General features: G+C 34.6%; 1 protein-coding gene across 12 annotated transcripts; it reads left to right on the forward strand.

Annotated features, from left to right (window-relative positions):
• Positions 1 to 997: 997 nt before the first annotated feature.
• On the forward strand, positions 998 to 19,124 carry BCLAF1 (BCL2 associated transcription factor 1; the record flags this gene model as incomplete). Of its 12 annotated transcripts, none has more annotated exons than XM_084228557.1 (10): positions 998 to 1,101; positions 1,699 to 2,610; positions 3,752 to 4,417; positions 4,540 to 4,709; positions 6,849 to 6,954; positions 8,285 to 8,369; positions 10,644 to 10,819; positions 11,937 to 12,117; positions 13,010 to 13,156; positions 18,637 to 19,124. In XM_084228557.1, the coding sequence occupies 10 exons, from the start codon at positions 998 to 1,000 to the stop codon at positions 18,919 to 18,921; spliced, it is 2,832 nt and encodes a 943-aa protein (XP_084084683.1). In that variant the 3' UTR covers positions 18,922 to 19,124. The 12 variants fall into 12 exon arrangements, with proteins under 12 accessions (XP_084084683.1, XP_084084687.1, XP_084084692.1 ...); XM_084228561.1 differs by having other exon boundaries at positions 8,288 to 8,369; XM_084228566.1 differs by having other exon boundaries at positions 4,271 to 4,417.
• Positions 19,125 to 21,373: the final 2,249 nt, after the last annotated feature.

Here is a 21,373-nt window from a genome sequence, read left to right on the forward strand (position 1 = left end):
GTGATTGTAATTTTAGTGAGTCGGTTCTTATGAAATAGGTTGTGGAAATTTGGAAATAGTTACAGTAGAAATAAATGTGGGAGGCATATGTTTAATTTCGTAAAAAATAGATTTCATAAATAATCCTAGCTATTTGTGATTTCTGGACCCATTGAGGTCTAATTATTGTGGTAGATGTTAAGTAGTGTAATAGAAAGGTTAGGTTAGGTGCCTTTTTATTAGTTCCACCATCTCTTTCTCGATGCAATCTTTCCAGTTTCTCTTTTCTCTCTCTCTCTTTTTTTTTTTTTTTTTACCAGAAGCTATGTGGTGAATTAGGCATAAGTTCATTGTTGCATGTGCCTAGTCATGACTCTTGGAGCAGAACAATGACTACTACTGTTCACAGATGTGGTGAACTTTTTTCTACTAGAAGATTTTTCAACACTATTTCAGACAGTATTTTATAGATGGAATAATCAATTTAGGCCTATTTCCAGAACATAACCAGACTTACGACAGTCTGGTAGGCTGAGTCTTGGCTTTTTTTTGTTTGGGTTTTTTTTTTTTTGTTTGTTTGTTTGTTTGGGTTTTTTTTTTTTTTTGTTATTTGTTTCAGGTTCTCTTATCTGTATTGCTCTGGATAATTATTTTTTTCACAGGAGAGATATGCAATTTGTGTTGGGCATGAAATAACATTTAACATGATTGCTACAGTCTGATTCATTTCTCTTTCTGGCTTGTGCAACTGCTACCTATTTTGGAGAGAAGTGCAGGTGGGGCAGTTCATGGAATCTTCTCTTGTGTTTTCAATTCACAGTACCTATCATGCAGGTGAAAACAGTTTTTAGTCAACTATTTAGTCTTCTGAACACTCACTTGAATGGTGATGAGTAATATCCTTTAACTTATGTCTTCTAAAATTTAATTCATGTTTGGAATAATTAATAATGTGAAGCTTCAATTGTATTGTGATTCTTTAACCTCTTTTGCTTTCTCATTTGACTAGGAGAAAGAAATGGGTCGCTCCAATTCTAGATCCCATTCTTCAAGATCAAAGTCTAGATCACAGTCTAGTTCTCGATCAAGATCAAGATCCCACTCTAGAAAGAAGAGATACAGGTGAACAGTGTTTTTAATTCGTTTAATAGTGATAATCATGTTAGCTAATATATGTGGAGTGTTTACCATGTACAGAGTTAATAAACCCATTGAAATGGATATTTGTGAAGTAAATGAAAACCTTATGAAATGTTACCCTCATGTTAGAGTTGGAGAAAATGAGAATTGTCCAAGTTGCAATCTAGTAAGTGGTAGAACTTAGGTTTGGATCTGGATAATCTCATTCCCTATCCTAAATTTTGCAATACTGTGAATTTCTTCATATTTACCTATAATGTTGAGATAAATTGGATAACAAAAGAATTATTTGGCATTGAATCATCTTTGTACGTTGTATCATAGTTTCTCATTTCTGACCCTAAGGTCTCAATAAAATCATAATTTGGGGTGTCTTTCTTGAAATAGTAATGTATACTTAGCATAGGGGATAGTAAGCACATGTTGAAAAGGACCATAATCTTATTAAGAATACTAGCTTATGGTTTTTTAATGTGTATTTTTAGCTTTGACAGTTTATTTTCATGTTGTGGTTAGACACTTAGAGCAGTGGAATGGAATAATTTTTTTTTCCTTCATTGATATTTATTTTATTTTTAGTTCTAGGTCTCGTTCCAGGACGTATTCAAGATCTCGTAGTAGAGATCGTATTTATTCTAGAGATTATCGCCGAGATTACAGAAATAATAGAGGAATGAGACGACCTTATGGGTATAGAGGAAGGGGTAGAGGGTATTATCAAGGAGGAGGAGGTAGATATCATCGAGGTGGTTACAGACCTGTCTGGAATAGAAGACACTCTAGGAGCCCTCGACGAGGCCGTTCACGTTCCAGGAGTCCAAAAAGAAGATCTGTTTCTTCTCAGAGATCCCGAAGCAGATCTCGACGGTCATATAGATCCTCTCGGTCTCCAAGATCATCCTCTTCTCGTTCTTCATCCCCATATAGCAAATCTCCTGTCTCTAAAAGACGAGGGTCTCAGGAAAAGCAAACCAAAAAAGCTGAAGGGGAGCCCCAAGAAGAGAGTCCTTTGAAAAGTAAATCACAGGAGGAACCGAAAGATACCTTTGAACATGACCCATCTGAATCTATTGATGAGTTTAATAAATCATCAGCCACTTCTGGTGATATCTGGCCTGGCCTTTCAGCTTATGATAATAGTCCCAGATCACCCCATAGTCCTTCACCAATTGCTACCCCACCTAGTCAGAGTTCATCTTGTTCTGATGCGCCCATGCTCAGTACAGTCCACTCTGCAAAAAACACCCCTTCTCAGCATTCACATTCCATTCAACATAGTCCTGAAAGATCTGGGTCAGGTTCTGTTGGAAATGGATCTAGTCGATACAGTCCTTCTCAGAATAGTCCGATTCATCACATCCCTTCACGAAGAAGCCCTGCAAAGACAATCACACCACAGAATGCTGCAAGAGATGAAGCTAGGGGACGTTCCTCATTTTATCCAGATGGGGGAGATCAGGAAACTGCAAAGACAGGAAAATTCTTAAAAAGGTAAGAACTAACTAAAGAATTTAGATCATATTTAACCTTTTGTTCTTTGAGTTGTATTTTGAGTTATACATTTTGCAGTTGCATCGTGATAGGATGTTAGTGATTTTTTACAGTAATCCCAATTTGTTTTTACTTATATTTGGTTAACTTTGGAAGTTTTTTAATAGAAAGTAATTTATATTTCTTCTAATTTTATCTGTTTTCAGTCAGTCCAGAGTTAAGATTGTAAATGAAGAGAAATTGAGTACCATAAAGCATTACTAGTGGTAAACATGTTGTAAAAACAGTAGATTCTCTTCAGAGATTTTTGTATTAGAGCACTGAAATCTTATTTTGGTCTTTTCACCATTATGATTTGCATAAGCAATGCAGTTATATTACATGTTCTTACTTGTGTGGTATTAGACACAATTCAGCTGACAATTTAATAGGTCTGCCTAACTGGAAAAAATGTTATCTCTTACTGAATCTAATGACATTTTAACAGATACTTTAATTCTAATTTCAAGTGTTGCTTAAAAGGTGCTAAAAATACTTAATGAAAATTGGTTGGGAATGCAGTGTAGGGATAGAGCAAGCATGTATTATGATACAACCTAGAACTGTGCTTTCTTACTGAATTGACACAGAATTTTTACTTAAGATTGCCCAAATAATTTTCTAGAGCAAAATTTAGGAACTTTTTTGTGTTTTGGTGTATGAAATATCTAATCAATTACATTGAATTCTTTATTTCTATCAGTTGATCAGTAAGTGTAAGTCTAAAAATTTGAGTGCAAGTAAATTCTCAGAAACAAACACATTGTTAGTGGTTCTTAGCCTCAAAAACTTAAACAGTGTGGTGTGTTATAGAACCTTTGGAAATTGGGATTTGTTGGTGCAGACTTAAGACTGACTAGAAGAGTTTGAGAATGGCTTTACTTTTAAATTTAGGAAGTATAGTATGCAAATTTATATATAAATTCAGTCACTAAACGCTGTGCTTTTCATGCTTCTTAAATGTGGACTCTGAAGAAGCATTTTTTAGTAGGGTTTTTCTTATTACTGGTCCTTTGGTATTGGGCAGCACATTTAAGCATGCACGTGATTCACAGTGAATGCAATCCAGTTACCTACCATCCTCTTCTTTGCTTATTCACAGGTTCACAGATGAAGAGTCTAGAGTATTCCTGCTTGATAGGGGTAATACCAGGGATAAAGAGGCTCCAAAGGAGAAAGGATCAGAGAAAGGGAGGGCAGAGGGAGAGTGGGAAGATCAGGAAGTTTTAGATTATTTCAGCGATAAAGAGTCTGGAAAACAAAAGTTTAATGATTCAGAAGGGGATGACACAGAGGAGACAGAGGATTATAGACAATTCAGGAAATCAGTTCTTGCAGATCAGGGTAAAAATTTTGCTACCACATCTCACCGGAATACTGAGGAGGAAGGACCCAAGTACAAGTCCAAAGTTTCACTGAAAGGAAATAGAGAAAGTGATGGATTTAGAGAAGAAAAAAATTATAAGCTTAAAGAGACTGGATATGTAGTGGAAAGGCCTAGCACTACAAAAGATAAGCACAAGGAAGACGACAAAAATTCTGAGAGAATAACAGTAAAGAAAGAAACTCAGTCACCTGAGCAGGTAAAGTCTGAAAAGCTCAAAGACCTCTTTGATTACAGTCCCCCTCTACACAAGAATGTGGATGCTCGAGAAAAGTCTACCTTCAGAGAGGAGAGCCCACTTAGGATCAAAATGATAGCCAGTGATTCTCATCGTCCTGAAGTCAAACTCAAAATGGCGCCCGTTCCTCTTGATGATTCTAACAGGTAATTCCAGTTAGAGCCTAGCAGATAATCTGTGGGTGGTTAATTCATTATGTATTTTCTGAACATACTTAAAACCAATTGGTATATTTTGTTTGTGTGTGTGTGTTACTGATACGCTCCAGACCTGCTTCCTTGACTAAAGACAGGCTACTTGCTAGTACACTTGTCCATTCTGTCAAGAAGGAGCAAGAATTCCGATCCATCTTTGACCACATTAAGTTGCCACAGGCCAGCAAAAGCACGTCAGAGTCATTTATTCAACACATTGTATCCTTGGTTCATCATGTTAAAGGTATGTTTAATATTGTGAATTTTCTCTGGCAAGTTAAAAAAATGAACAGATATGTTTAATAATTTTATGTACCCTAGGGCTAGCAAGTACACAGAGACCATTAACAATTTAGGAAAATAGAGCCGCGTGTAAGAGAGAAGCTGTGTTTTTGAGAACCACAAAGATTTACTTTATAAAAAGCAATGAAATTGCTAAACAGAGCAAATACATCCTGAAAAACTATGTTGATATATAAAACATGTAGATTTGTTTAATGATGAAATATGCATTTGTATGCTGTATTTGAAGGGCAGATTATTTTTTAGTGCTTGCATATGACTTGTGAAATCTTGGCATAAATTTGTACAAAGTGAGGCAGTTTTATTACTAGATTTATTAAGAATTTCTTTCACCTTTTAAAGAAAGTTGAAACCAGTGGGAAAACTATTTTCTATTTTGTGTTGTATTTGTTTGAACACTTAGCTTTTTCAACTGATAAAAGAAAAATATTATGATTACTCACAGGGAGAAAAGAGTTTAAGACTTTGGAAGGTTATTACATAAGTAATGATTACATGAAAAGTGACTAGGGATTTTAAGGGTGTGCATTTCAACTACAGCAGTGATGTTCTATTTTCACTATTTTGTAATTCTAGTTTCAAAGTAATTTTCTAAGGTTTTAGAGTATGACTTTTTGGAGCAACTTAAGTTTCATTTTTTATGTTTAAAGTCACCTTATTGTGAAATAAGTTGTTACCCAGGAATCACCATGGCTTCTGGTGATAAGCCATGTTAAAAAAGTTTGTCATTTGACATGAGAACAGTTCATTATAGCTGAAAGTTGGTCGCTAGCAATTCTTTATGCACTTAGTATTTCAAAATCAGTGAGTAGTTAATAAGTTTCTTTCTGATTGTAATTATTTGGCTATAACTAAGTTTGTGAACCAATTTATGACCATATTACTGTGGTACATAAAAACTGAAACATTAACATTTTTTCTTTTTCCCAATTTTTTTTGACTTGTCTCCACATTTTACAATTTATTGCTGAATTTTGAGATCGTTTTGATAAAAAATTTTTCCTTTTTCCTTTTCTTTTTTCAAAAATCTGTAGTTATGTTTCATTATTGGTATTGTGCAACCGATCTGAACAGCTCTTACTTAATATAGAGCTGAAAATGCCCAGTGATGTTTTCTTTTTCATTGTAACTAGGTCCTGGAATATGTTTTGAAATGGCAAAATCCATGTTTCAAAGTAAAATAGCTGTTGAAAGATACAGGCAAAGTTGAATCTTCTGTCTTCTGGCAAAAATGGCATAAAAACTGAGTTGCTAGCTCAAATTCCTGGGTTTCATGGAATTATGATTGAGGCACTACCCTTGTAGTGGCCGTTTCAAGTTTTAATGATTGGTTATGAGACATGTGCTGGATATTGGGCGGTAAGTTGACACAGATGTATGTTGACCTGTTAAGCGGATAGCTTGCTTCGTAATGTAACATTTCATGACTTTTTACGTCTTTCTATTACATTCGCAACATATCTTGAACTGGTTTAAAAACTAAATGGTGCTGGTACTACTACTATTAAAATCGTTAAAAGAAAGACAAGACAGTAATATCAAATGTACTCTCAGGTTTGCCAAGATGCCAGATTTTTGGAGTAATCAGTGAATGTTCATTTTCCACTTGAAATGACAGTATTAACATTTTTCTTAAATCTACTTTTTGTCAACATAGTTCTTGATCAGATAATTTTGTTTATCAATTAGCTGTGCAGTTCAGTGTTTTTTGTTTTCTACAAATGATTACTTGGTTCTTGTCAAGGTAGAAGGAAATTCACGTATTTTTTGTTCTGTTCGAGGAGGTAGTGCATCATTGAAATGGAATTGGAGACTCTCAATTGACTTACCATTTCTTAGATTATATGTAGTATTGACAGTGACTTGTGAGGAAATTTGTATTACTTATCTGTTGAGGTGTACAAGAAGTTAAAAGGGTCAGGGTAGGAGCTCTTTGTAACACTTGATTCTTTTCTGCTAGGTTTCTTGAGTATTTTTATTTTTATTTCCTTTTCACCTGCTACATGCCCTTCTGTCACAAATAAAAATCTCTCTTAAAGTAAATATAACTAATTAGGCAGTATTTCTCATAAATCAACAGAGCAATACTTCAAATCACCTGCAATGACCCTAAACGAGAGGTTCACTTCATATCAGAAAGCCACTGAAGAACATAGTACCCGGCAAAAGAGCCCTGAGATTCACAGGTATGTCTACTATTGAGTGGGGGTATAAAAATGTTTTGATAGGAAGATACTGTTTAAATTACATTATATTAGAAGTGAGCTGTCATAACACAAATGAATTTTGGCTTTATTCCTAATTTAAGCCTTGAATAAATACATTTCCAGTCTTAAAAACATCTGTTACTTATTGTTTAAGTTTTCAGTTTATGTGATTTAAACTAGTTGTAACTTGATCACTTCCACTATTGGGTAAAATAGTTACCACACTTGTTTTTTGGGAGAGGTTTGGATGCCTAGAGTAACCTTTGTATTTATTTCTATTAACTTTGTAAAATGAAAATATTTGAGAGAGAGAACTTAATGAAAAGAGCATGCGTGTAAAGGTCAGACAATTATGGTCAAATCCTGGCTCTGTTTCTTCATTGCATTGTGATGAACACATTATTGCTGAATTTTTTTTTCCATCTACAAAATAAGGATAATGTCTTTTTTTGCAGTGTGGTGGTGACAGTAGTATTGGTTATATGGTATGTAACTCTGCTTAATGTAAAGTAGATAGGTTTTCGTGGTAACTGCTGAAGAAACACTGGGAAGTTGTAACTGATACAAGATTCAAAACACCAGGAAAGGCAAAGGCTGAAACTAAAGATCTATAGCATATGTACAGGTTTTGTGGCTACTTAGGAACAAATAAATTGATTTCTTTTTTGTGTTTATTGAGGATATCAATGTACTGTAATTATATGATGGTTGACTTAGGATGGTATGTTAAAACATTTTTCTCCTTTGATGAATAAAATAAATTTGATGTTTTAAAAGTTTAGGCTTCATTCATATGTAAAAATAATCTCTTTTAAAGATTTATTTATTTATACAAGCACTGGGTACAGTCAGAGGCGCGGGGGGGGGGCGGGGGTGTGAGAGAATTCACCAGAGCCAAAGTGGGGAGCAGAGCAGGCAGAAGGACCGAAGTACACTGCTGAGGGGAGCAGTGGGCGGCAGGAGAGGTCTGTGCGCCATGTGGGACCCTCCTCCGGTGGCCGGGGAGCAGCCGGGGATCGAACAGGTGCTGCAGAAGCTGCTGGCAGCTTCGCAACCCAACGCTCAACCGCTGCGCCACCGGGGAGGCCCTGTAACAATAATCTTGCCCCGGCATTTTAATTTACTTAGTGGGCAGAGTTTTCTTAATTTGTTTTAGGAATTAGGCATAACAATCTTAATTTGATAAATTAGTTGGCTGATTGGGAAAGGTAGAGCTGCCTACTATTTCCTTTACAGAAATGTACAGATCTGACAGTTTTTGAAACTTTAAAGTTAATGTGACTACAAATAGACTTTATTTTACATTAAGGAGAATTGACATCTCTCCAAGTGCCCTGAGGAAGCATACCCGTTTAGCAGGGGAGGAGAGAGTTTTTAAAGAAGATAATCAAAAGGTATGTTTTAAATGAACTCCCTCCCCCCCCCCCCCATGTTCAGCTTAATGATACTATACTAAATATAGTTTGGGCAAAATGTATAGATATCTGTCATTTTTTAAACTTATAAATACTATGGTATTGTACATACTTCTCAGAGGAAATAATAGCTGACACTGCTGTAATCCAGGTTAAGCCAGCAGTAATTTTAAAAGATGATGAAAGAAGGAACTTAGTTCTGAGGAAAAGGTACAGAATTGGTAGACAAAGGAAAATTACAAAAGTTAAAGATGCACAAAGTATTTATAGAGTTTCAGTAAATGTGAGGTTAAATGGTTGAGCCAGAATAAATATCCCTTCATTTATGTGTGCTTTAATTAATATCTCTAGGTTCTTCACAGAGAGAATAAGAAGTAATTTCTGTGCTACTGGGCATTTTTGGTCAGGACTAAGAAACGAGCAGTCTAAGAACTGATTTACAAATGAACAATATCTGTGGATGCAGGGTGGGGGAGGAAAGCTTTTAAACTTAAGGAACCCTGTGAATGGCTGGTGGAGTCGGGGTGGGGCTTTGAGAAAATGGACTTCAGTTGTTAAGGAGCTTCTCATAATTTGGTAATTCAAAATCGACATTTTCTGGGAACACTAGTTTATATGATAGACTTAACAGTCTAGTAGAGATACTGGGGCACTGTTAACAAGGAAAAGGTTAGGGAACTTGGAAGTACTGCTTGGTTCCAGTTCTGGCCATCACAAGTACATTTGTGATAGTTGGAAAATAACTTCGTGGATGTCAGTTTTCTAATTAGAAAAATGCAAGTATATATGTTAAGCAGAATTGTTTAATAATTGTACTATTATGAAAATATTGGTACTTTAGCATACACATTTTGTAATAGGGCATGCTATTAACATACTAGGGTATTTAGCTAAGAAACAAAGTGGCTTCTTTGGGGCGTGTCTTAGAAAAACGAGTTGTACTAATTTTTGCTTTTACTTTCAATACCTTGGATTCAGTGTTGTTTTTGTTTGCCAACAATATAGTTTATCCTTGTGCTCTGATGGGGTATCTTGTTTTTCTCCTTTTACTCAGACCAGATTGTGATTTGTAGGAGAGAAAATAGTGCTTACTGATTGATGGATAAGAGGATATGACATTGTTTTTTATTCTTCATCTTCTGATCTAAATGAATAACATGTATCTAAATGAATAACATGTGTAATGTATAGGTAGTTCAGTTTACAAAGTACTTTCACTTAAATTATTTTCTGTGGGCTTGCTAATATCAGGTGAATAGGAAGGTTTTTGCTCTTGACTAGGTTTTTTTTTAACTTTGTTACCCTGGGAACAAATAGGTGAGTAGTTGATATCATTTGGAGAGAACTTTATGCTTTCATTTTTATGAATGCTTATTAATATTAGAGCTTCTAGAATTCCCAGAGTAAGTACTTATTGTTGAATACTAGCAAGGATGTCCACATTGCTTAGCATCTTACTGATGTATCATTTTTCTTCATTCCTAGATGCCTCTTTCCATCTTCCTAAATTATATAGTATTTGAAAAAGCAATGGAACAAGAAGGAGGTGAATTGTGACCCAGTTAAACTATTGTCCGTTGCAATACCTGAATTGAGAAGGGGCAGTATATGGCCCGAGATACTGAGTACAGGATTGGGAATAATATCTTTCTGGCTTTGTTTGTACCCTTGTTCAACTTCAGTTGATTTCATTAATCATTCTCCTCTTGCATGTCATAGAAATTACAGAATTCTTACTTTTGAAGTGGTTTTTTTTTTTTTTTTTTTTTGGGTTGGTCAACTTGTTTGGGAAGAACTTAAATGATAATGAGGCTTAAGTAATGAGATTACTTTAGGATCCCTTTATAGGTGTAAGGCAAAACCATAGATTATATAACCTCTGTCATTGTTCAACTATTTTAAAAAAATGCCTTTTGCAAGGATGAAGGATGATAATGACTGTGTGCTGAGTGGAAAAATGACTATCATTTTACTGTACAAATGTTTTTTATGGTTGCTTTGAACAAAAAGCTATGATAGTTAACTTTTAAATAACTTCCTTAGTCCTACTGCACTTTGTGTACACAAATGTTTAGTAAAAACAGTCACATACTTTTTTTTAAATAAAGACTATGGAAGTTGTATGTTAATATCCATTCTTTCTGATACTGAAATGTCAGTTTAGAAACTGGCATAAAATTTGGAGAGATATATATGTACATACTTTTTTCTATATCTCCCTGAAGTCTGTATTTTACATCTGTCTTTTTATAGGGAGATAAAAAATTAAGGTGTGATTCTGCTGACCTTCGGCATGACATTGATCGTCGGAGAAAAGAAAGAAGTAAAGAACGTGGGGATTCCAAGGGCTCCAGGGAATCCAGTGGATCAAGAAAGCAGGAAAAACCTCCAAAAGATTACAAGGAATACAAATCTTATAAAGATGACAGGTAATTGTTAAAACTGTCCGAGTTAGGTTTTAGCTTCTAATTAGCCTTTAATAATTGTCAGCTTAATTGCTTTCAATTTTGATTGTGTAATCGAATGTTTAAATTTAAACAATTAAAATTATTTGTTTTACAGCAAAAATGTATTTGTCTTTTACACGGCTTATGGTGGATGAGGACAAAAACTTTGGAATAGCAAGCTAACACTGAAAAAAAAAATGACAAATTAATGTGTCCTATTATCCAGGCTACATCAGGAGGTTGGACTTCAATGCAGTGCATTTCTAGAAACAGTTTGTGTAAGAACTTTGGTTCGTTATGCTTGATTCCGCACTTTTTCAACTCATAACACCCAGAGTACAAAAATTTTAAAACTGATAACTAGTGGTTTAACATGGGAGAAATGGGGGGAGGAAGGATTAGTTTTTATGAAATAGCAATATGTATTAGTCTTTCAAAGTAATGTTTCCATGGATACTGTTAGCAGTGGTAAGAGTATTGCAGGTATGACCTTTTCGGGTATTGCATTAGAATCATAAAAGTGATCATCATAGCGTCATATAAACAATAGAAATACTAAGTATCATAGATAATCGTTTTTCTTGCTATTCATTAGGTAAATGGTGAATTTTACTTGTGTTTTTTTTTTTTTTTTTAATTTATGATCGGTATTTGTAATGTCATATGCTTTTTATTTCTATAACCGTGTTGTGGCCCAAACCATACCAACTGTTCTCACCCAGGGTGTACAAACTGCAGTCATTTTGAAACTTGACCTTAAAAAAGTCTTATTTGTTTTTCCTACTCTCCCTTTCCTTCTTTTAAAAATAACAAAGTTAAAGATATTTAAGAACTGAACTTTATTCTTGAAGTTTCCATACTGCTAGTTTCTAACTGGCAGGTCATAGCATGTTTTTCAGTAGTGATGTAAAATAAATATTGAAAGAGAATGGAAACAGATTGTGTCAAAGTTTAACACCCAATCATTCTAGTTACATAATATTAATAGGGGATAGTTTTTTTTTTTTTACCTGAAAAGTATCCCTCTTATTATAAGATTCAACAGGGCCAGCATCTTTAAAAACTGCACATTTTTTTGTTTTCTTTCTTTATTTTGCAGTAAACATAAAAGTAGAGAGCAAGATCATTCTCGATCTTCATCTTCTTCAGCATCACCTTCTTCTCCCAGTTCTCGTGAAGAAAAGGAGAGTAAGAAGGAACGAGAAGAAGAATTTAAAACTCACCATGAGCTGAAAGAATACTCAGGCTTTGCAGGAGTTAGCCGACCACGAGGAACTTTTGTAAGTAATAAAATTACTTTGCATGATTTTATAGGACTTAGAGTACTGTAAGAGTACTGTATATAAAGAAGTAAAATATGTGATTTAGATAGTCATTCCTACATTGAGTATTAGTCTTGAAAAATGAAATAGCATTTTAAGTATCATTTACGTTAGGAAATAACATTTAGGGGGAATGAGAAGGGACTGGAGCTGGTACATTACTTTTTTTTGTACACAGATTAAGAGTAAATGATTTTGCTTGATTAAAAAAAGAATGCTTTTTTGAGATTTAGCAGTATCTATATAAACTAGGGGCTTACCATTTGTGCATATATTTCAAGTCCTTGTTTATATGTGCTCCAGTCTTAGAAATAACACAACTTTTTATTCTAACATACGCTTATGCCCATGTTTTTATAAATAGATAATTATTAATTTACTGGCCTCATAGTGCATTTTCATGACACTAATTTCTGTATATTCAGTTTTTTCCTTGAGAATATCCTGTTACTAGTAGGGTCATTTATTCATTTGGGAATGAGAAGAGCTTTGCTCATACGGTAGCAAGTGTAGTTGAACACTTGGGACTCTTACGATAATTCAGAGGAATTAGATGACTCTTTGGGGTTAGTAAAAAGGAAAAGAACTTATGATTATTTGAAAACATTAGTTCAGGTCATGAAAGTGCAGTACTCTAACTTTAGGTTGAATGTGCGTTTCTGCCTAACCTACTCAGCTTTTAGTAGGCAGAATTTTTTTGCCTGTGATCTAAAATGGCCTTTCCATCCTCAGTTTGAGATTTAGGAAGGAAATAGGTAACACGTTTTTGTTACTGCAGTTAAATTAGAATTTGCATGTAACTAAATACCTTTTGATTGCATTACTAAATGATTTTGTTAATGTTAATCAGTTTCGAATTAGAGGCAGAGGAAGAGCCAGAGGAGTTTTTGCTGGGACAAATACTGGTCCAAACAACTCAAATACTACTTTTCAAAAGAGACCGAAGGAAGAGGAATGGGATCCAGAATATACCCCAAAGAGCAAGAAGTACTTCTTGGTGGGTGTTAGAAATCTGTGTTTATTTGGTTTGCATTAATTTTCAAAGCATACTGGGTGAATAAATTTGAGTATAGTTATCCACTACTATGAGAATATTTCACCATAATGCCTAAAACATTTACAAAAATACATTACCCAGATGACTTGAAGTTTTGAAAATGTGGCCCCCTTTAGTCCTGACTCTGCTTTTTTGACACACTTTATAGGCTGATCAGGGTAAACTAAAAATATACCTGATTTGATGGCCACATACAAAAAAGAACATTATTATATATTTCATACCTGTCTATAAGACTGTATAAGTGGACAGATATGAAAACTTCTCAAACATCACATCTAATTGTCTAAGTAAAAGTCAAGACAAGAATTCTTTTATAATAGTACATGTAACTAAGGGTCTAAGGGCACTGTTAAGGGTTCTTTGAATTAAAAGGAAGATGAAACGTTACATTATGGAAAGGTTGCTAGATATTCAAATTTGATACTTATTGTGATGTTTTTCCTTCTAAAGTAGTTTTTTAAAGGATGAGGGATCTCTGAATAATGATGGAAATTTTCTACAGTTTGATATGGGGGAAAAGGATCCATCCTGCCTTTATGCATAGACTTTATACCTAAACTGTTATGAGAAACAGTAATTTTTTGTCATAGCTTCTTAGGGAAGTCATGTTTCAGGGAAAAGTTTTGAAGACTAGTTGTTTTATTGAAGCAAGGAGGAAAATTTAATTTGCCTTGCATTTCACTTTTTATAAATATAATGTCCATAACATATCTTTTAAGTGGTTAGAGCTATATTGTGAAGTAGCTCTATATTTTGTTTAGAAAATGGACATTTTAGTTGTTTCAAAAATTAATTTCCATTTGCCTCTTTTTTGGGTGCCTTAATGAGACTAGTATTGAAACAAACAATCTAAATATATATGTTGGATTTCCTCCAAAGGAGGAAAATGGTGTATTGCAAGCAGAGTGTGGTTAGGAGAAACTATATAGAAAAATGTGACTTAAATCTTAAGCTTAAAAGGTGACTAGGTATAATATAGGTAGCAGAAGGAGTAGGTATAGATATTTGCTAAAGGAGATCTGGAGAGAAATAGAAAAAATCTAGGATCTATCATCTTACTTGTCACAAAAGCATGAAAAATTATCCAGTGGGAAGAGAAGTGATTAAAAGGCCAACTATTCAAATGTGGGGTGAGGTGTGAGTGATAATGAAAATGAAGGACATGTAGACCAAATGTGAGAAAGATCAAAAAGTTAAGAGGGAAAAGAAAGTGAGCAAATAAACAAATAGTAATTTTTAAATATTTTACCATATATCTAACTTAGGGCACCTTTATTTTTCTAAAGTGTTCTTTCAGAACCTGGTCTCAGTTTTTACATTAAATTGGGACATAATCAGTTCAGATTGACCTCTAATTGCAGAGTATTTTTACTTGTAAATCTGGGAAGTATAATTTTAAGTGTAAAGAAGCGTAATTTTAAGAATGTTGCCACTTACAAGCAGTAATATTTTATAGGTTGTGATTTTGGACTCTACTTAAAAATTTTCATTTCTATATAGAACATACATTATCTATATCTGTTACAGACGGGTGGATTCTAGAAGTAAAATTACAACAGTACATTATTTCTTATAAGTCAACTCCCAAAATTTGTTACTTGGTTCTTGATGAACCGTGAAAATGACAATTTTTGTTTTTACTTGGATATTTGAACTTAATAGATTTTGCATCTTCTGTAAAGATAATTGACTTTTCATATAGCTGGTATTGAGCCTAGAAATAGAAACAAATATTATTCACAAGAAATGAGTTTGAGTATCTACAATATCTTCCTGATTCTTTCAGCATAATCAAACCAGCATGGAAATTTTGCCCATGTTAATGAAACATTAATAATAATAGTTAACACTTAATGAGCAAAGTACTGTATACTAAGGCAGCACTGTAAGTATTTTAGATCTGCTAACTTAGATTTTTGAAATGACTCCTTTTGAAGTGGGGCCATTGTTCTACTTTTACAGGTTAAAACAATTGAAGTACAGAGATCCAGCACCTTGACCAAAGTTATATGACTAGTAAAAGTGGGTCAGTATTTGGACCCATGCACTGAGCTCCAAAGTAAGGACTCTGTATTGAGTAATAGTTACATTTGCTGCCTTCTTGTATGAAATTTCCCATCCCCAAACTTAGATTTTTGCAGAGCTGTGGTAATGTTTTAATAGTAAGTTTTCCAGGAAAGACAGTAAGTAGTCCTCAGGACCTAAAATTCTGTGGAGGAAGGGCTGAGTATATGAAGAGGTGGAGAAAGTGGACACGTGCTCTTTGTAGAATTGATGTCGTCTTTGGAGAAAGAAAATTACTAGTTCAGGGTTAAAATTTTGATAAATTAACCCTTTCAGTCTTCACCATTCAAGACAGAAAGATGAGTATTCAGAAGATTTTGGTTTCGATATGACCTTTGTTAACATTTTGGTTGTGTTCTATAAATATCTAAATCTTTGGCCCTTTCTTATTTGAATTTTTAAAAATTGTAGGAAGACTAAAGTGTAGGAAGACTAAAGTGTAAGAAACTGAGGATTGAGTATATGCTTAGCATCAAAGTGTCACTTAATTTGTGGTTAGGACACCCTCTGTAAAACACAATGTAATCTTACAATTACTATATTCTGTACTGGTTTCAGATCACTGTTTCATTGGAAAGTAGTGGTTAGTAGTGTCTAACTTTGCCACTGCTTCTCAGTTTCTTCTTAGCTGCCTCTTAAGGTAATTATTTACTGCTACCATCATACCTGGAAAAGATATTCTGTGGGTGAATTTTGCATCTTCCTTAAAGATAACTGACTGACTTTTCCAATAACTGGTGTTGAGCATAGAAACAAAAATATTATTCAGAAGAAATGAGGTTGTGCTATGAACCAGAGACACTTTATGAGGGGAGGGGGGCGGGGGGGGGAGGGATTGGGGTCAAAATAAAGGGGTTGCAATTGTTTGGGGAATATAAAAATAAAAAAAAATTAAAATTAAAAAAGACAAAAAAAAAAAAAGAAATGAGGTTGTGAAGGGGTAGCGGAAAGAACTAGCTCCATGGCCTTAAACAAGTTAATTTCTTTGTGCTTCATTTTTTTTTTTACCTCTAAAATGGGATTAACTTTATTTTACAGGGTCCTTGTGAGGATTGGATGAATAAATATTTGTAAAGTAGTCAGAATAGTTCCTTATCCTTAGTGAGTACTATATAAACATTACTGTTGCCACCATTTATTGAGTGCTTATTTGCTTGTCAGACACAACGGGCCAGGCACATTTTATGCATCATCTGTGTTCTCTCAAGCCTGTCTCTTTTCTAAAAAATGAAGAAGGCACACAGTTTGTGTTAAGATCTAAAACCATACCTCTCCAAGACCTGTTTGCTTTTCCCCACAAATCCATGGAATAAGCACTATAAACAAAAAAAGACGGACTCTGAAATTGGGTAGACTAGAAGGACCTGAAATTACGTAATTGCAGGGAAATCATTTTGAGTGACAGACTACTTAAAAATAGTGTATTTCAGGTTTATGTGAAACTCATAGACACAAATTTATACTTTTGATAGTAATGAAGTCGTTCTTAATGAAATCATCATGCACACCTCTAGACAGTGATCTTTCATTGGTTGTGAAAGATAGATATTAGATATTGGTAAGTGCTCTTTGATATAGGCTTTGATTATATGTGTAACAGCCTCTTTTTTTTTAAAAAAAAAAGATTTATTTATTTATACAAGCACTGGGTACAGTCAGAAGTGAGGGAGGGTGAGAGTATTCACCAGACCTAGAATGGGGAACAGAACAGGCAGACCGGCCAAATACACTGCTGAGGGGAGCAGTGGGAGGTCTGTCGAGACAGGAGAGGTCTGTCGTGCCATGTGAGACCCTCGCTGGCGGCTGGGGATCAAACCGGTGCTGCAGAAGCTGTGGGCAGCTTCGCAGTCCAGCGGTCAACCGCTGCACCACCAGGGGAGGGCCCCCCCCTTTTTTTTTTTTTTTTTTAAAGATTTATTTATTTATTTATGCAAGCACTGAGTACAGTCAGAAGCACGGAGGATGAGAGGATTCACCAGAGACAGAGCAGGGAGCAGAACAGGCAGACTGACGAAGTACGCCGCTGAGGGGAGCAGCAGGCATGGCAGGAGCGGTCTGCGAGCCATGTGGGACCCTCCCTGGTGGTTGGGGATCAAACTGGCGCTGCAGAGGCTGTGGGCAGCTTCGTAGCCCAGCGCTTAACTGCTGCGCCACCAGGGGAGGCCCGTAACAGCCTTGCAAGTTATGTAGGGGGGTGATCTGTACTATATGAATATGCACAATGAAACATAGTCTGTGATTTGAAAAGGTGCTCATACCACATAATATTTGGGAAAAAGTCTTAGTCTGAGGTGGACAGCAGTTAAATTACATTACAGGAGAATAGGCTTTTTGTTTTGTATTTGGGAAGGTGATACTCAAATACTTCTCAGTCTTGTAGGTTGTTTTGATTAGTGGGACAATTTGTAATTTGAGAAACATCTGTATTTCGATATTTTTTAATAAAAATTAAGATTGAAATGTGTAATAGCTGCAGTACTTTCAGGTTGATGAAGAAGAAAATAGGTAAAGCATTACTCCATGGGCCATGCCATCATGCCATCATGATTTGGCATGTGAGATACCCTAGTCCAGAAGACTGATGTGTAATATTATTGATTTAAATTTATTTATTTTTTAAGGGTTTATTTATTTATGCATGCAAGAACTGGGGTATAGGCCAGAGGTCTGGGGAGGGTGAGAGGATTCATCAGAGACAGCTGGGAGCAGAACAGGCAGCTCTACTGAAACACACTGTTGAGGGGAACAGCGGGTGAGACAGGAGAGGTCTTCTGTGCCATGTGGGTAGTTCCCTGGCTGAGGATCAAGCTCTGCTGTAGTAGCTGTGGATAGCTTCGTAGTGCTGCGTCTTAACCCCTTGCACTCCAGGGAAGCCCTGATTAAATTTAAATCTTAATAGAATTTTAAAATCTATGTGTAAAGTGAAAGTCTTACAATCTTCTTTATTTAGTAAATGTTATTGATGATATTGCTATGACATTTTTATGACTATCACATCTTTTTGACTAAGTGTTTTGGGGAAAATAGGGTGTTTTTTTTTGCATTATATGCAGTAAATGGTAGTGGACTTAGGTTGCAATAATTAAAAGCAGAAAAATCAAAATGCTGAAAATCAGCAATAACTTGGCAATTGAGATTCTTCAGAAAAATGGGAATTTCTCACTGCTTTAAAATTATTCTCTGGGATAGAAGATACTTTTGCTTAAAAAAAACTCGGTTTTGTTGTGTTTTGGAACATTATAAATCTCACAAACCCAGTCTTCAGAGTATTTATTCCGTGACTTATGGTTGGGGATATAATCATCCTCATAAGATAGACATTTCAGTGATGATTGCTTTTAACCTTCCTGTAGCATGATGACAGAGATGATGGTGTGGATTATTGGGCCAAAAGAGGAAGAGGTCGCGGTACTTTCCAACGTGGCAGAGGGCGCTTTAACTTCAAGAAATCAGGTAGCAGTCCAAAATGGACTCATGACAAATACCAAGGGGACGGGATTGTTGAAGATGAAGAAGAGACTATGGAAAATAATGAAGAAAAGAAGGACAGACGCAAAGAAGAAAAGGTAGAAATTTTCAACTCGTTAGTGATTTTAATAGATTTTCTTCTCTGTTGGTTTGGTGGACCAATTAGTTAATTATTTAATTTTTAAGAACAGTGTTTATTATGGATCATTTTTACCCTTCACACTTTTGCTTATATTTTCTTTTGTTTTCTTTTAGGAATAGTAAATCTGAAGTGAGATTGCTACAGAGAGCAGAACTTGCACCCACCTTTTTTTTTTTTTACCTGATTTTTGTTTTCAAATAAGAATGTAAGCATTTTACTTAAATTTTACTGTTTGCAAGTAGCCTATAGAAATTTTGTTTTAAGTCCTCAAATATCTTTAAAATAGTAGATTGTATGTTGAAAATTGTACTGAAATAAAGTAGAAAATTGTTACGTACCATATTTGTAACTATCAACTTTTAAAAAAATTCTTTTACTGTTTTTGTTACATGCAATGTAATTCTGCTTTGTCTATAAGATATGGTCAAGTACAGCTTTGTGAAAGTTCTGATTCTCTTCCTCTTCCCTCCCTGTTTGTTAATGTTTATTCTGAAGTAAGCGTTAGCTCTACATACAAATCCCTGAAGAGAAGTTGTTTATAGAGACCACACTAATTATTTTAACTGTATACATCTGTGACATTTTCTTTAATTCAAACACACTACATTGTAGGGTGACTAATTTTTGAAGTGTACAAAAGCAAAAGGTTGTTACTTTGGTAAATAAACTAAGCTAGTTTAACATGTCAGCAAATGTTTAAGAGGGAAAAAATTTTTTTTTTGTCAATAGCTAAAACAGTATGAGCTACTAAAAGTTCGATTGAAATGTTTGAGAATTTTTTTTTTTCAATATTGAAAGCAAGCATTGACTTATATAAACCATTCTTGCAAGCCTTTACTATTTGGGTTCAAAATTCAGTGTTCTTTTTCTATTCTAAAGTTTGAGTCATGGTCTTAGGTATAGGTATCCAGCTAGGTATCAGCTATTCATTGTGAGGAAATTGGTTTCTAAAATCCCATTCCTTCTGAATGTCTTAAATAAAAAACAATAAGACCTGTAATCCTGATGTTAGTATGGAAGAGGAATATTCTACAGAAAATCTTAGATTAAAAGAATGTACCTGAATTCATATCTTACGTATTTATTGAGTTTTGCGTCAGCTAAAACGTTAGTTTGTAGTCTAACCATAAGGAAAAAAAAGCTACCAATGTACTGTTCATTAGTAGTATTTTTAGTAACTATTTTTTGATTTTCGAAGTCATCAATAAAGTTTTGTCAGGAAGTTTGTTGCATCATTGATTGAACTTGGTTTTTATTTTTTCCCTTGATATCAGTAGGAGTTTGTAAAATGCCTTTTCTTTTTCTTCCCAAGATTTCTATTATTCAGGTAAAAAGTCTTACCAATGTGAATTATCTTTGTGTTTATGCTGATAGCTCTTTAAGAATGAAAATTTGAAGTAGTAAATTTCAATGTTAAGTCTGTTCACAAATAATCAAATTTCTTTGTTAACTCAGCAGTTGAATTAGTTGTATATGTTTGCATTAAAAGGAGATAATGCTTACTCTGTTAGTGTAAACTTTTTAAAGACCTTACATCTTTGGCTCTTTCATTCTCACTTGATTTGCAGTGCTTCTATAGCACCTGAATTGCAACCCAGGGGCATTAAGCTAACAGTTGCTGGAGGGGAGAGGAGGGAGAAAGGAAAACAATGTATGATGACTATTGGCTCTAAGATCTTTAGTTGCATGATTTCTTCTGTTAATGTCTTTCCGAAATTATTTTTTAGAGCAGAGGAGATAGTGTCAAAGCAAGTGTGTGTTGCATTAATCTAGACAATATTCTTCTGGTTAGAAATAATATCTGATTACACATAAAAGCAACATGCATTTCATCTCCGACTTAGGAGGATTTTTTGGGATCATTTTGTTTTATACAATTAAATTTAACCTTTATTTTGGCAGTTACCTGGGTAGGTACTAAATCTATGCTAACTTAATGTGCAGTTTTGCTTTTCTACTTAAGACAATAGAAAGAAAGGAATTTTTTGAGAAATCACTTAATGGGGAATGGGAGTAGTTAGCTAAATCCTATCAGCAGGTTTTAAGTGCAAATGCACTGCTTTAACCCAAATACATACATGATTTGATTCCTTTTACTCTAACAAAATTTAGGAAAGCCTGTCATACTGGGACATAACAGGAAGAGTGACTGTGAGAACTCTAATAGAATGCCATTTGAATGTTACCTTTTTTCAGAGCCAAGCATATAAAAAGTAGCCTGTGTATTTTTAAACCACACCTTCACACTTCATGACGTTATAAAAGCTGAGTGGTTCCTCATTAAGGGTATTTATTTACAAGTGCCAGAAAAATCTTAATTGATTACCTATATTAAAAGACTTGTGTAGAGGAGAAAAGTAAAAATGAACCAAAGGATATTTTCAAAAAATATCCTTTTAAGAGTGTTTACGAAGGCCATGACTCAGTCCTTAGATGTGTATACCTTTAAACAGTCCAGGGATTTTAATATAAAAAGCAAA

The sequence above is a fragment of the Talpa europaea genome (assembly GCF_964194135.1).
Source record: "Talpa europaea genome assembly, chromosome: 2".
Classification (NCBI taxonomy): Eukaryota; Metazoa; Chordata; class Mammalia; order Eulipotyphla; family Talpidae; genus Talpa; species Talpa europaea.